This window comes from Ovis canadensis, chromosome 4, assembly GCF_042477335.2.
Source record: "Ovis canadensis isolate MfBH-ARS-UI-01 breed Bighorn chromosome 4, ARS-UI_OviCan_v2, whole genome shotgun sequence".
NCBI lineage: Eukaryota > Metazoa > Chordata > Mammalia > Artiodactyla > Bovidae > Ovis > Ovis canadensis.
The window spans coordinates 51,386,203-51,403,344 of record NC_091248.1 but is presented as its reverse complement, the minus strand read 5'-3'; the positions used below and the strand labels follow the sequence as shown (position 1 = coordinate 51,403,344).

The following is a 17,142-nucleotide window of genomic DNA, read 5'->3' as shown; positions in this document are numbered from 1 at the left end:
ATTAATTAGTATATAAACTGTTAGAAGTAAAACTTAGAGGTTCTGCAGAGTTTTGAAAAATGCTTTCTTATTGGTGGAAATACGTATTTTGCAAACATTAACATTGACTTTATAATTATTACAAAGTTAAAATACAAAGCATGGATGTCTTTGGCATTAGGCTTGTTTATCTCTAATACACTGTTACATTAATGTTGAATCCTATTTGTTAAGTGTGTATTTGAAGCCATGAAACTGGACAGATTTCCATTAAAGTGAAAGAAAATTGTGTTTAAAAATGAATTCTTAAAGATTTCAAAATGTTGTACTAATCACTCCATATTAATAAATTAATAAAACACTTGCTTATGACCTTTGGATAGGCAATTTCAATAACAATTTTCAGGCATCTTTGTAGATCCTGAATGAAACTGACTATGATAAAGACACACGATAGAATTTCCTCCCCATATTTGCTTTGTAAGTATGGCATAAAATAATAATATTTAATTTAAAGGCATAACATTCACATTTATCACCAGAAGTATAGAGCTCAGCTTACAGATGACTACAATGAAGAAATATGCTAGCAACTTGACTCTGGTTCTCAACCTTTTCTACTCTTATGTTCCTTCACACTATATGCTACATGGAATAGGAAAGACATCTGAATTCAAATATTTTGAAGAAATGTGTATTTAGCAACTGAATACATGCTAACAGGAGTAATTTACAGCAGCAGTTTCATTACATTTTTCTCTCCAGTTTTCTAGTTCCCATCTGAAATCCAATGATAAATACAGATATGGAACATATTTACTACCTGGCAAAAAACATGCTTATTGAATGGGCACACAGCTTCTTCCCTTAAATAGCACATGAGCCACTTTGTCACCTATGTGGGAAAATCTTGCATTTTAGGATGATGTTGAACACACTGAAATGGGGTACCTACAAAAAGTTGCCTTTTACACTGTCCTTCCTCTTCTTTTCAAAATTATTTACATCTCTTTTCCCTAATGTGTAGGTAGCAAAAATATTAAACACATACCATTGAAAATCACTAAATAATACATAAAAAGTAGCATTAAGTGTGCATTTACATGCATTTACATTTTACATTTGATTTCAAGTGGGTCATAATTTCTCTTCTGTTATGTACTTTTTCCTATTTTAAGATTTGTTGTCATAATCTGTTCAAGGTCACATGAGTCTCTTAAAAAACTTTCAACTCTGATGATACAAGCATGAGCCAAAGCCTATTAAAACTGAATAAACGGGATATTAATTATTTTTTGTGCAAATTGCCCCGTTCACACTGACAGAAGATTAAGACTGGAATAAGAGTTATTTATCTGTAAATTACATCTATAATTTTCTTCAAAAATATAGACCTGATGATTTATTAAGACATGCTGGTGGATTTGTTTTGTTTCTTTTAACTGAAATCTAGACTTTCTTTCTATGGGTATTTCATAGTGCTGAACAAAATGCATTCAGATATTAGAAGGCATCCCTAAAGTTACATAGTCTCTATCCTTTCAAATCCTTTATTTTTGAGGACTAATAAGAAATAAGATAATTTTGTTATTGCCAATAAATGTGTTTCAGCTGCAAATTTAGAATAAAATGCATTACTGAATTGCAGTACAGTTAAGACACTATGAAAAATGTTAAAATGACCTATTTTGAAGCACTTTCTGTTCTTTGATTTATATCTCAAACACTTTTTTTTTTCTCTATAGGAGTCTGTTCTTCAAATAATTTAAAATTCAGCTACCATTTGAGGATGTACTTCTGAGAGTAACACTGTATTAATCAATGGAGCCTAAGATTGAATATAGGGTACTTCTAGGCTCCCATTTGAAACAAATGTCAAAAAGTATTTATTCAATGTAATCATTAAAATTGAAACATGAGCTTTCATCTGTGAAATATTTCAGCTGGTAAGAGGATTTGTTTGAAAATTCACTATAGTCTGAGGTGAGAAATTAATTCTGAGTTATTTAGAATCCCAAGACAGTTACAGTCAGAATTTCAATGCTGCTTTCATTAATTAGCAATAATGTTTCCTTTGCATATTTGTGCATGATGAAGGACCCAGAGAGGAATTCTTAGAAAGATGAGTGCAGCACTAAAGAAATTCCATCTCAATGCTGAAGGTTTTTTACATCTTGAAGTCAATTATTCTTAAGGAATCATCTTCGGACAATGAAACAGACAAGCCCTTAATTAATAAGTATCTTATTTTATAAGTTGTTGCAGAAGACAACAAGCTTTACATGTTTTAAGGCTGGGTTGTGTCCTGGAAAATAGTTTGTATAAAAGTCACTCCCACTGACTTAAAAGGAATCATGAGTTCTTTAGACAGATAATTGTCTTAAGGTGAGATAAGAAATAGCTGATAAAAATGTGAACAGAGCTGGGAAATTTGCTTTTAGGATGCTGTTCTGAATATCCTTGATATCCCTCTTCTCAAAAAAATTAAGTGACACAGATAAAAATCCTAATGGAGTCAAGAAATGAGTTTTTATATCTCAAATATCAGACAGGGATTCAAGTGAAGAGTTAAGACATTTTCTATTAACATTAAATTAAACCAATGCTTACTATTTTTATGAAATATACAATCCTTTTTCTCCTTGATTCATTAGGTACAACAAAATGCATTTGCAAATTTATTTCTATGTTTTTTTTTTCTTTCCAGATAAATGCTCTGTTTTTCTAAGAATATTTATGCAGTTTCTAATTAATTTAGGTAATATTTGTAGAAAGGGAGGTGTTATTTTCTTAATTCCTCAGAGAAATAAAGCATACTTTATATCCAGATTTTAGGAATTAGTTGTTAATGATGTATATATGCTTTAGGACAATATTGGTTATTCTCGCAAAACTGAAAATGTTTTTAAAAAGCAGCACACAACTGGAGTTTTTTAAACACAAAAACTATATAGCACAATAACTGTAAGACAAAAACTTACTCTAGCTTAGAAAAGAGCTAATTTTTTTCTGCATATTTGTCATGGTACATTTAAATTATAGTTTTAATAAAATACATCTTTAGATCAAAGCTGGAAGAAAGACATCAGTAGTAGATCAGTGTATTCCATTTTTCTTCTGGATGATGAATGGTTTATGTTTGTTTGTTTTTTATTTCCACAGACCATTTCATTCAGTATCATTTTACTCCTCCAGTACACATAAACATGAGTGTTGGTAGCCAAAAGATATCCTTGAATCCAACAATGTTTTGGAATATTCATCAGCTTAGTAAATCCATGCAGTTTATCTTAAACTTCTAGTTCAAGAAAATGGCTTTGCTGATGCCATTTTTATTCTTTAGATGGCACTATGGCAAATGACATTTTTATTTCTCAAGCAAAGAAGAAAGTGAAACCTGTATAGTGAAATCTCATAGGAAACATTAAGTCACTAGTGTGAACATCTGTGTTCATCTGACCTCTATTAATAGGTGTTGGTATTCAGAAGAATGCCTGTTAGTAATATTACTCATGGACTTAATTTATAATTGGTGGAACTCAGTTGCATTTCCCACCATTGTAAACATCCGCATAATGCCATGAAAAAGTTCATGTATATTGCATTTTTTCCAGTTATTCTCTAGGCAAGTTTCTACTTGTTTGAGGTTTCTAGAGGTAATGCAGCTCAGACACTCCTGGGTGCCCTCTCAAATTCGTGGGTCCTCCTGTTTCTGCCTTTCTTATTTTCCTGTAAGTGCTTCCATTTGTTATTGTTCCCTTGGGTATGTCCTGGCCTTTGCCTACGCTGTTTTCGGTCCCTTTTCCAAACTTGTTCACAGAACTCATCCATTGTGTTCAGGTTGGGATGGTTGATGAGCTGCATGAAGTCTCTGTACCAGACCTTCTGGCTAGGCGTCATGCTGTTGGACGTTTCTTTGGTCTTAGACCCATCTCCATCATCATCTTTATGAAGAAGTTCTTCCAAATGCTCTGTGTCGATGACTTCTAGGGTCACTTTAAGAAGAGTTTGCATGAAGCCGTGTTCCACCGCATGACAGAGGTAATTGCCTGAATCCTTCCGCTGCAGACTACGTAGTAGAAGGCCTTGTTCTGTTCTGATGATATGATCATCCACTCTGATCTAGCAAAAGAAAATAAGCAGTGAAATCATATATATTTACAAGAAATATAAGCTCCAAAACTGTGTCTCAGTAAAAATTTGTATTGTTTACTGAGGCACATTTTAACAGTAAAATTTCTAGTTTAAGAGAAATGATATAATTTCCCCATTAGAAAAAAGAGTTATAAATTTCTCCTGTCTTTAAGACATATTGCAAAATACTGGTTGTCTATTGTCTTAATAAAATTTCTCATAATAATTTAAAATAATTAAGATAAGAGGATGAAAGGACAAAGATAGATTCTATTTTAAAACTTTGAAATAAAGTATATATAGGAGAAAGTGAGTATTGAAATTGGAAATATAGAAACATAATACTAGAAAACAGTGCAGCATTAGAATGAATTTATAATAAGGTTTGAAAAAATGAAATAAATTCAGTAGTTGAGCAAGCAGAAAAATTATGGGATTACATGCTTATTTATTCAATTTCCTGTCTTAGATGCGACATGAAGACATGTTATTTAATATGTCTAACTGCACTTTTACTCTGAATGAAGTTTACAAAAGAGATCTCTGAAAGCCTAAGCTGGTAACATGTAAAATCAACCTTAACATGTATATGACATGATTACATGTTTAAAGACTGCTTCAACTGTCAAAAGAGATGATGGGGTACTTTCACTTCTACATTTGGATTACGTAAAACTGTCTGCAAAATGTACATTCATAAATCATGTACACTGTATGGTTACCCTTATTTAAAGCTTTAAAAAAAGTTTAAAAGTCTCAGAGTATTCACTGAGATTTTCTGTGTATAATTTTTTAATTTTACAGAGGAATTAATGGATTCATTGAGGAGGAATATTTGTATGAAACGACGTGCATAATTCACATCAGAGTTCAATACTGGAACCTAAGATCTTTCCTCCTGAATCTACTACTCCTTTCTCTTAACTGCCTCTTCCCATTTGAGGAAGAAGTTAATGAAGAAAGGGAAACATGTTTGGATAACAGAATCAATTGAACAAAAGTTAGAATTAGTTAGGAGGGTTTTTCTTTTTCTTGTATACAAATGAATATAACATAATAGATAACTCCAGGCAGAAAAAAAAAATCTCTAAAATGTACTGCCAGCCCCGCCCCCCCAACGCCCCGTCGCAAACAGCTTCTAGGACAAAATTCTTACAGTTCAACTTTGTTCCTTTAATTCCTAGCACAAAGCCTGCCATAAAATCGTCTTCAGTTAATACTTATTTAATGAATAGGTACTGGTAGATTAAGAAAAGAATAACTATTCACAGTACTTCTTTTTCCCCTCTTAAGTCAACCACACTGGGGTCCCTTAACAGCATGTGTTAGATAGAGTGAGTCCAGTTTCTTTCCTATACCTCTTCTTTTCGCTCTTCGTTTCGCCTCTGGAATTGCCAATAGACCAGAGCTCGCTGTGACTTCGGACTGCATTCCAGGAACGTGCTACTATTTTCTACCCCATAGATGATTCTTTCTTCAAAGCTGTGGCCGTGATGATTATCTGGCCGGTGATGAGGAAATGAAATGAGAAAATGTTAGAGAAGTAAACTCAACTTTCCAGAGTATTTATTTGGAAATTCAGGAGATGGACTTGTTGCCGAGTTGGAAATCTTTTCCAATTTTATTGAGGATGGCAGAAATGTCAGTGTTTCAGAACTCAAGTGTCTACCTAAACAGACTAGTTATTTTGTTATGGGTTATATAAGGCGTATACAGAGATTTGTCTACCAGAAAATAGCATTACATTAACAAAATCAGTCATACATCTTTATATGCCATGATAATACTTTCCAAAAAATTTTTTTCATTGTAAAACTATGCTCTAATTGTGCCAGTTTATATTGCACTATTTTCCAGCAGAAAAAGTAATCTGATTGCGTTTTTGAAAACACAAGTTTTTCTTTGAGAACTTAATTTTGCCTCTTTCTTTTTCATCTTTAAAATTAAATTCGCCAACCAATAATATTTATCTAGTATTTTACAGAAGTTACGAGTTCAGGAAGTTTATATTCCCTACCAATAACCCTTAAATAATCCACAAGTTTGTTCTGAAGATCAATTGATGTGAAATGTTTGGGATGGCTCAGAAGAAAGGTGCACAATTATAATGCAATGTGGTTTCAATTGTCTTTATTTTAAAATGACACATCTTTTATTATTTTCAAGAATTAGGCTAAAGAATATGGCAAGAGTATATAATAAAATACAGCAATAAGAAAGCCTGTTTCCTGATTAAGTTTCTATTATTTTACCCTTTATGTAACCTCCTTCAATGTGGTAAATGAAACACAGTTAAGATCAAAACTACGACACAGGGAGTCTAGGTAAAACTCATTTAGAGAAAAAAAACTCCTTATTATCTTGTATAATCCTGTTTCCATTATGACATCCTGTACAATCTGGAACTTATTAAATTCATTTATAAAATAATAAATATATTTTCACATACACAGACAGTGTAGACATGAAAAATTTTTGCTTACTCTTTCAAACTCAGCTAGATTTTTAATTAAAAAAATGTTTGCCCCTTTTTTGCATTACTTTGACAGTTTTACTCTCATTATAACTATCTGAATACTTTTGTCTGTCAGAGACAGTATGATCTGCTCTAAGTTTAAAGCTTTCCAAAATCCTGCTTCTGCCCAATCCCTGAACACAGCCTATGGCCATCATCTCCTGTTCTCACCCTGCCTATGGCTGACCTTCTGCCTGCATTTGCTGTCTCCAGGGATGTCCACCCCAGTGTCCTTCCCTTTATTGTTTTAGGTATGAAACAAAACGCTTCTAATATTGGGAAGTATCTGTCCCTTCTTATTTAAAAGATCAAGTCCCTGGAAATAATAATTAAAAAAAATGAAATGACTGAAATGTAATGAAATAACATCTAACTGATTTCAAGTCACATTTATTTCATGTTGGAGATATGTGTATCTATCAGTGTATACTTCGACTATGGCAGTGTTGTTCTTTGCCCCCTGAAATTATTAGCATATTTTTATTGAAAAAATATGATACGTGTTGCTGTGCTAGTTTGCAAGACACCTACTTCTTTGGATAGAGATAAACTGAATCTATTGTCCAACATGAGCTGGATGATCTGTGATTCAGGAGCTACCATGAATAATTAGAATGCCTTGTCACAGAGGTCATGAGAGTTTACACAGAATGCATTTTTCCTGCTAACTGTTGTACAGTTTAAACTTGTTTGATATTTAAATTATTTTCCTTATATTATGCTTATTTATAAATTACTTATTATAGGAAAGGTAGATATCTGCAACATACAACAACATGGATGAAACATGAGAACATGCTAAAGGAAATAAGTCAGTCACAGAAAAACACAAACTGCAAGATCTCACTTAGATGAGGTGTCTAAAGTAGTAAAAAATCCTAGAAGCAGATAGAAGAATGATGGTTGCCAGGGGTTGCGGGGAGGGAAATGAGGAATTGCTAGACAACGGGTATAAAATGTTAGTTATGCCAAATAAATGAGATCTGCTACATAACAGTATGCCTATACTGAACAATACTGTATTGTACACTTTAAATTTGTTAAGACAGTGGATCTCATGTTAGTGTTCTTACTCCAGTCAAACTAAAAAAAAAAAAAATCAAAAAGAATTTTTTTAATTAGAAAAAGAAATCCTTTTAGGAAGACATTTTTCATTCAATCTCTAAACATTAATGAATCATAAAATATACAACAGCATGATAAAACAGAAAAAAAAAATCAGCTGGATTTAAAAACAAACAACATGGTGATCCACCAGTATCTTCTCTCTTACCAGCCATGCTTACCAGGTCTTTTTCTTGAAGAAATTTATAATGCTTGACTTGTCTCTCATCTAATCTGTCTAAATTAATATAGATAACTATAGAAATCTAAGGTATAAATAAATTATTACTCTCAAACATAGAAATCTGTTTAAATCCTTCAGTACATTTGTGGGCATTCAGCTAAGAAAATCAATGTAACTTGTACGATAAGAAATAATAGAGCTTAATATAAATGAAACATCTATTAGGCATATTTTCAAAAAGTCAGTTTGTCTTCTGAATTAATTTAATCATTCTTTCCGATCCATAAAGCGAAATGAAGTGAAGTCGCTCAGCCGTGTCTGACTCTTTGAGACCCCACAGACTGTAGCCTACCAGGCTTCTCAGTCCATGGGATTTTCCAGGCAAGAGTACTTGAGTGGGTTGCCATTTCTTTCTCCAGGGGATCTTCCCAACCCAAGGATCGAACCCAGGTCTCCCGCATTGGAGGCAGATGCTTTACCCACTGAGCCACCAGGGAATCCCATGTTCTGTTAACTTCACTTAGTCCTAGCAAACCTACGTAGTCTTTATGTTCTCTCCAAAATCTCTTCTAGTGACAGCAAATATTCCCCAATGTACAGTAAAGAAAAGAATTCTCTTAAAAGTTTCCTGATTTTTTTTAAAAATTCACCTGTTACTTGTCTATGAAAAGAAAGTGAAAGTATCACTCAGTCCTGTCCGACTCTGCAACCCCATGAACTGTAGCCCTCCAGGCTCCTTTGTCGGTGGAATTCTCTAGGCAAGAGTACTGGAGTAGATTGACAATCTGTTCTCCAGGGGATCTTTCTGACTCAGGGATCAAACCTGGGTCTCCCTCATGGTAGGCAGATTCTTTACCATCTGAGCCACAAGGGAAGTCTGTTATTTGTCAATAGTAGAATCTAATGTGTTATTTGATTTAGCCAAGGGTTTATACAAAGTGATTTATGGTTTAATATAGGAATAGACCATGGATTTCTTCAAAAAATGTAATGACCTTCAGGCACTTTCCCACCTGAATAAGCTAAGAACCACAACTGGTGAAACTGGTTCATTGGCTTGAGGCCTTTAATAACTACTCTTGCCAATACCTTAAGGTTTCATTTCCCACTAAGTTGGCTCTTTCTTTCTCTCCTCTGTCAAAATTAAAAGCAAAAGAAAATCCAGTGAGTAAGCAGTAAAGCTGAAAGTCCTGTCATATTAACTATCAGTCACAGCCATATTCAAAGGTACTACTGAGGATGCAGATGACAGTAGTCTCCTATTCCATGTTTCTAAAGTTCTGTTCCCAATCGCCAAACACTAAACAGACAAAATTTCCACTGGATACATTTGTTTCTGTTAATTCCTCTGCAGTAGAATGTTTCTATCACCAGCAACTTTTAATTGTGGATCACAACTTTCATTTAAAGTGGCCTCAGATAAGTATTCCTATATTTGGGTACTTACATGTCACGACCCATAAACATTTTTTTCTGTTAATCTCACCACACCTGACACCTTACAAATAGATACTCAATAAATCTGTTTTTTTTTTGTTTTAATTTATTTTTTATATAATTTTACAAGTTACACTCCATTAACAATTATTACCAAACATTGGCTATATTCCCCGTGTTGTTCAATGTATCCTTGTAGCCAAACTTTTCCCAAATAGACTACTGGAAGGCACTCAGTAAATACCCACTCCCTTTTCTGACCCTTCTACCCCAACTACTTGAGTAAATTTTGTACAACACAGGAAACATCATGGGTCTAATAACTATACGATTTTTGTCCCTCTCATTTTCTCTTCCTTTCTTCCCTATGCCCCTTTACCCTTATTGCTGTCTCTCTTTCCCTCTCCTTCTCTTCAAGAGTAATTACAAACAGGGACAGCATTTTGATACTTGACTTCTAAACTTACTAAGTGTTCAATATTTTAGATGCCAGAACTCAAAATACTTTATTGAGAATCTATAATAAGACAAATTAAGAACTCCTTCCCAACATCAATCCTGCTCTCTCATCCCCATCAAAGAAGGTATTTCCTCTTTTATGCTTTCAAAAATCCTCTTTTTACATTTACTTTTAGAACATATGTAGTCTTAATTGCTACAATTATTTATCAGTCTAGTTATCTCCTTCCATTTTTTTTGTTTTCCACAATTCTGGCACAAGGGTGTCATAAACCCTTAAATGATGTTTGCTAAAAGGCAAAACAAGGTAATGACTTACTCTGCATTTAAAAGCTGAAATCTCATGTAACTTTGACATCCTCAAGACACAGAGTTATCATAATTACATAAATCATTAAGAGTTCAATCAATTAAAATGGCATAGGGTGTATACCCTCAATATGACAGAATAAATGATTGAACTGTAAACATTTCAACTCTTCTAGATTTGTTAAGTTTTATAATGTCACATGAGTTGGTTTGAGATGTGGTAGGAGAAGATGATGATTAGTCAAGTGTATTCAAAAATAAAAAATCCAAATATGGGATAATAGCAGAGATTTCACAAATTACAGGCATAAATCCTCACATCTCCAGAGTCACCTCTATCTCTAAAGGATGTCCATGCCAATGAGTAATCTTTTCAGAAAGAAAGCAATCTCATTTTAATCCATTAAAAAAAACTTTTCACACTGAGCAACTGTTTTGAATACAAACTTTTGTCATGAATATTAGCAGTAGATAAGAAGGGTGTAGTTGTTAAATTGGCACAGAAATTCTTGTGGGTTGAACTTAATAGAGCAAAATATTGAGAGCAACAAACATTAAATTTATTTTAAATGCATCAGTGTGTTTGAATAGCACATATTACAATATGCTGCAGCTGTTAATGACAAGAAATAATGTTTTTAAGGAAGCAATCTTCAATTAATCATTTCCTCTTTTAGTTGGATAATTTATGGAAATGAAATGAGGCTAATAAACCAGAAAGAATGGGAGGAAAGAAAGAAGTTAAATAAATTGCTTCCTTTTGTAACAACAAAAAGTCATGATATCCATCATTTGTCCAGAAACATGATGTTGCTAAAGGCCTTATTTAGTATTTGATTCTGTTCCAATCTTGCAGAAACAGAAGGCATCACATTTCAGCTTTCCATTTATTTCACTTTCCATTTTAACCCCATAAGTGTCTCCCATGATTGAAATGTTAATAATATAAGAATCTTAGGAAATTTGATTTCATGTAGAAAAGACAGATATAGGTTAGGTAGTGAACTATATATGTATTCAACAATTTGCTCTCTGCTGTCATATTTTTAGGTTCTCCCTTTTAAGTTATTAAAAAGTTGAATTTCATAAATAAGGAGTATAAAAATAAAATAATTTGTCAGAGGGAAATTGGTTGCAAGCTATTTTAAATATTTAGCAAATTCAGTTAGTTGCCAAACTATGCAAAGAGAAATATAATTCTACTTGTATTTATCACATTATAATTTTAGTATTTTACACTGTCATTTTTTCCACAATATTCTTCAATGTAAGGGCTTTCCTGGTAGTTCAGATGGTAAAGAATTCACCTGAAATGCAGAAGACCTGGGTTCGATCCCTGGGTTGGGAAGATCCCCTAGAGGAGGGCATGGCAACACACTTTAGTATTCTTGCCTGGAGAAAACCCACTGACAGAGGAGCCTGATGGCCTGCAGTCCGTGGGGTTGCAAAGAGTCAGGCGCAAGTGAGCAACTAAACATATTCAATGTAAAGGTCAAGCAAAGCAGAAAAGGAAATGTTGTCCACCAATTCCTGGTGACACAGATATGCACTTCTTATGTAAAAACATTACTTAGATTTTTCTTACTAGATTCTAGATTATTTTCTCCAGAAAATACAACCAGTACTTTATCAACAGAAAACACTATTAATTTGACTCCAAGTGGATAATATTCTCTAAAATAGCAGGAGCAGAAAAGGCATTTCATGGATGAATCAGTAACTCTTAGAAAGCCATTAAATATTTAAAAATAAAAGACAAAAATGTATTCATCCTTAACATTTATGTATATTTTGGACCTGACGATACTAAGATGGCTAACAGCTGATTCAATAATCTCATATACTGCAGTGCTCTTAACATAAATTTATAGTATATATAAGCTATGTAACAAGGGTACTATTCATTTGTTTATAAAGATAATGCTTAGTATAATGTTTCTCCACTCATTTGTATGATGAGAAACTAGTTTCTTAGTAAATGTGTCTTGCATGTTAGTAGCATGCAAACATGCACCTAGAAGTGTGTGCATATGTATTAAATTTCATGCGCTTAATATATGTATTTCTTATGTACAAAAAAGATTCAATTAATGGAACCCTAGAGAAAATTTAAACTTATAATTTATCAAATTGCTAAAATAAATTTAAATGATAAATTGTTTATGCCCTAATTACTATCTGTCCCTGATGTTGGAAAATAATTATCTACCAGAATACAACACTTAAAACTACACAGTTCAAGGAGTTCTACAGTTGTCTTTGAATTCACAGATACCTGTGGATTTGTGTTTGAATGCTCGTGTGAGTGTATAGATAGGTAGATAGATAAACAGAGACATGACTAGGGTATTTTAGTTTTATGATTCATAGAAAATTATTGTATTAAAAGAGTTGCCAGTGTCTCATTTTTAAGATATTTATTACTTTAAAATATAAAAGTGAAATTGAAATGCTCTGAAGTTACCTATGAAACCATTTTAATAATGTGCTTAATAATCTTGTGACATCAGAGGATTCAATGCTTCTTAGTATAAGGAGGGCTGAAACTCAATTATTTTTTTTTTATTTTTGAAACTCAATTATTTATAAAGCATCACCAATATGAAGCTATCTACTGGAATATTTAGTCTATATTGAATTTCTGGTATGTTTTATTTTTCATGATTATATAGCAAATTCTTTACCAAGAAAGCACATGTAATTTATATGCCATAAAATTATGATAGGAATTTATATATTTAGAAATCCAGAGACCTGAATTTTAAATGTTTAATTTACAGTTTTCAAAGAGATATAATAGAAGATGATGAAAAATCCATCTACTGAAGCAGAAACCTTCCACAAATAATAATGAGAATACTACTTTGTATTTTATTTAATATTTTTTGCTTATAACTTTTGGAATTTAAAAAATACTGCATGTTTAACAACTTTTTGGTTACAATCTAAATGCAGAGTTCCAAAGAATAGCAAGGAGAGATAAGAAAGCCTTTTTAAGTGAACAATGCAAAGAAATAGAGGAAAACCATAGAATGGAAAGACTAGAGCTCTCCTCTAGAAAATCAGAGACAACAAGGGAACATTTCATGCAAGGATGGGCATGGTAAAGGACAGAAGCAGTATGGACCTAACAGAAGCAGAAGACATTAAGAAGAGGTGGCAAGAACACAGAGAGCTGTACAAAAAATGTCTTAATGATCTGGATAACCACAATGATGTGATCACTCACCTAGAGCTAGACATCCTGGAAGGTGAAGTCAAGTGGGCCTTAGGAAGCATTGCTATGAAAAAAGCTAGTGGAGGTGATGGAATTCCAGCTGAGCTATTTCAAATCTTAAAGGACAATACTGTTAAAGTGCTGCACTTAATAGGCCAGCAAATATGGAAAATTCAGCAGTGGCCACGGGACTGGAAAATATCCTTTTTCATTCCAGTGCCAAAGAAGGGCAATGGCAAAGAATGTCCAAACTGCAGCACAATTGCTCTCAGTTCACATGCTAGCAAGGTAATGCTAAAAATCCTTAAGGTGAGACTTGAACAGTTCGTGAACCAAGAATTTCCAAATGTACAGCTGGATTTGCAGAAGAACCAGAAATCAAACTGCTGACATCTGCTGGATCAGAGATAAAGCAAGGGAATCACAGCACAACATCTGCTTCTACCTCATTTACTGTGCTAGAGCCTTGGACTGTGGATCACAGCAAACTGGAAAATTCTTCAGGAGATGGGAATACCAGGCCACCATACCTGCCTCCTGAGAAACATGTTTTCAGTTCGAGAAGCAACAGTTAGAACCAGACATGGAACAACAGACTGGCTCAAAATTTGGAAAGGAGTATGACAAGGCTATATATACTGTCACCCTAATTAACTAACTAATATGCAGAATGCATCATGCAAAATGCCAGGCTGGATGAAGCACAAGCTGAATTCAATTTTGCTGGTAGAAATATCAGTAACCTCAGATATGCAGATGATACAACCCTAATGGGAGAAAGTGAAGAGGAACTACAGAGCCTCTTGATGAGGGTGAAAGAGGAGACTGAGAAAGCTGGCTTAAAATTCAAGATTCAAAAAACTAAGATCACGGCATACAAGTCCATCAGCTCATGGCAAATAGATGGGGAAACAACGTAAAGTGACTGACAGACTATTTCTTGGGCACCAGAATCACTGGCAGTGACTGCAGCCATGCATTAAAAGATGCTTGCTCCTTGGAAGAAAAGCTATGACAAACCTAGACAGTGTATTAAAAAGCAGAGATGTCACATTGCCAGAAAAGGTCTGTCTAGTCAAAGTTATAGTTTTTCCAGTAGCCATGTATGGGTGTGAGTTGGACCATAAAGAAGGCCAAGGAATTGATGCTTTTGAACTGTGGTGCTGGAGAAGCCCTTGAGAGTTCCTTGGACAGCAAAGAGATCAAACCAGTCAATCCTATGGGAAATCAACCCTGAATATTCATTGAAAGGACTGATGCTGAAGCTTCAAAACTTTGGCCACCCGATGTGAAATGCCAACTCATTGGAAAAGACCCTGATGCTGGGAAAGATTGAGCACAGGAGGACAAGGATGAGATGGTTGGGTAGCATCATTAACTCAATGGACTTGAGTCTGAGCAAACTCCAGGAGATGGTGAAGGAGAGGGAAGCCTGGCTTGCCACAGTTCATTCGGTCATGACTGAGCGACTGAACAACAACAACAAATTTAAATTATAGGTGTAAACAGTCACTAGTAAAATAATACTCAACTTGGAGGCTTCAATAATATGTGAACCGTGAACTTCCAGATGCTCAGGCTGGATTTAGAAAGGGAAGAAGAACCAGAGATCAAATTGCCAATACCCACTGGATCATTGAAAAACTGAGAAAGTTCCAGAAACACATCTATTTCTGCTTTATTGACAATGCCAAAGCATTTGACTGTGTGGATCACAATAAACTGTGGAAAATACTTCAAGAGATGGGAATACCAGACTACCTGACCTGCCTCTTGAGAAATCTGTATGCAGGTCAGGAAGCAACAGTTAGAACTGGACATGGAACAACAGACTGGCTCCAAATAGGAAAAGGAGTACGTCAAGGCTGTATATTGTCACCCTGCTTATTTAACTTATATGCAGAGGACATCACGAGAAACACTGGGCTTGATGAAGCACAAGCTGGAATCAAGATTGCTGGGAGAAATATCAATAACCTCAGATATGCAGATGACACCACCCTTATGGCAGAAAGTGAAGAAGAACCGAAGAACCTCTTGATGAAAGTCAAAGAGGAGAGTGAAAAAGTTGGTTTAAAGCTCAACATTCAGAAAATGAAGATCATGGCATCTGGTCCCATCACTTCATGGAAATAGATGGGGAAACAGTGGAAACAGTGTCAGGCTTTATTTTGGGGGGCTCCAAAATCACTGCAGATGGTGACTGCAGCCATGAAATTAAAAGACACTTACTCCTTGGAAGGAAAGTTATGACCAATCTAGACAGCATATTAAAAAGCAGAGACATTACTTTGCCAACAAAGGTCCATCTAGTCAAAGCTATGGTTTTTCTAGCATTCATGTATGGATGTGAGAGCTGGACCATAAAGCCGAGCACCAAAGACTTGATGCTTTTGAACTGTGGTGTTGGAGAAGACTCTTGAGAGTTCCTTGGACTGCAAAGAGATCCAACCAGTCCATCCTAAAGGAGATCAGTCTTGAGTGTTCATTGGAAGGACTGATGTTGAAGCTGAAACTCCAATACTTTTGCCACCTGATGAGAAAAGCTGACTCATTTGAAAAGACCCTGATGCTGGGAAAGACTGAAGGTGGAAGGAGAAGAGGACAAGAGAGGATGAGATGGTTGGATGGCCTCACCGACTCAATGAACATGAGTTTGAGTAAACTCCAGGAGTTGGTGAAGGACAGGGAGGCCTGGCATGCTGCGGTTCATGGGGTCACAAAGAGTTGGACGTGACTTAACTGAACTGAAACAATTGGGTGATCTGATGACATATTTAAAGACTTTAATAAGGAATATTGATAGCACAAAATATTTCAAACCTCTTCTTATTCAGGTTGTGTATGCAGGCCTTGCATACATACACTATGAATAGTTGGATTATTTGCCTAATGTAATATCAGAAGACAGCTGTGTTGATGTTTTTTTCCAGTGAAAAGTTTCAAAAAGGGTTTACAAAATTATAGAAGGTGACACTATAATAATTTGATTCTAGGATGCATACTTCTTTATATTTCAATGTGTATGACATCAGAATGTTTTACGATTGCTCTCTGAGTTGAAGTTGCTTTCTTTTGGAAAGAATTTGTTCTTAACTTCTGCCAGACACATGAGTCCCTACTAAGCTGATACCTCCCTGAAGTTTTGTCTGAAGTTTTAGTCCACCTTGTTGCTGTGAATTCAGAAAGTAAACCTTCAGGAGGATCAACTTTGTGGTTCAAGGAGTAAAACAGGGAAGTTTCATTGCTATGGAATTAATTTATCCTTTGTGCCCACACTGAAAAGTTCTGGTTTGATGCTGGGACCCTATATTATTGTTCATTTTGGGCAATTTTTCTAAGCAATACATAACAAAATGGTGCCTTCTATATTCTGTGACATCTTAGACTTGATACAATTTAATAATTTATCAAAGTTAGGGATTTTTTTTTTTAAGGACTGATATCAGCTCATTTATCAAATCTTAAGGCTTCTTTTGGGGCCAAATGTTCAGATTCATAGCTGGATTTTCTATATGTTTAAAAGAAGCTAAAGCATAGACCAGATTAGCAGTGCTACAAAATACTAAATTTACAGCTTTAAAGACCATAAAGATGACACTGCCAAAGATATTTTACGAAATTTTAGAACCATTTTGAATCCAACCAAGACGTAAATTGATATGAAGTAGCTGTAGAAATAATGAAGAAGATTGGACTCAAAGAACATTCTACTGTGGGTTATTGGAATGGAAATGCATGTATGTAGAACAGTCAAGAGAACTAATTCAATGATGGCATTACATAGAAGTTAGAACATAAACT

At 34.5% G+C, this 17,142-nt stretch overlaps 1 protein-coding gene across 1 annotated transcript in view; it reads right to left on the bottom strand.

Moving 5' to 3' along the window:
* Positions 1–659: 659 nt before the first annotated feature.
* The window catches only part of SEMA3A (semaphorin 3A), a 242,456-nt gene continuing 225,973 nt past the window's right edge, over positions 660–17,142 (bottom strand). Inside the window, exons 16-17 of the mRNA XM_069586654.1 lie at positions 5,472–5,614; positions 660–4,101 (exon numbers count right to left, since the gene is read on the bottom strand). Coding sequence (XP_069442755.1) covers positions 3,646–4,101; positions 5,472–5,614 — 599 coding nt within the window. The 3' untranslated portion in view covers positions 660–3,645. The remainder of the gene's footprint in view (positions 4,102–5,471; positions 5,615–17,142) is intronic.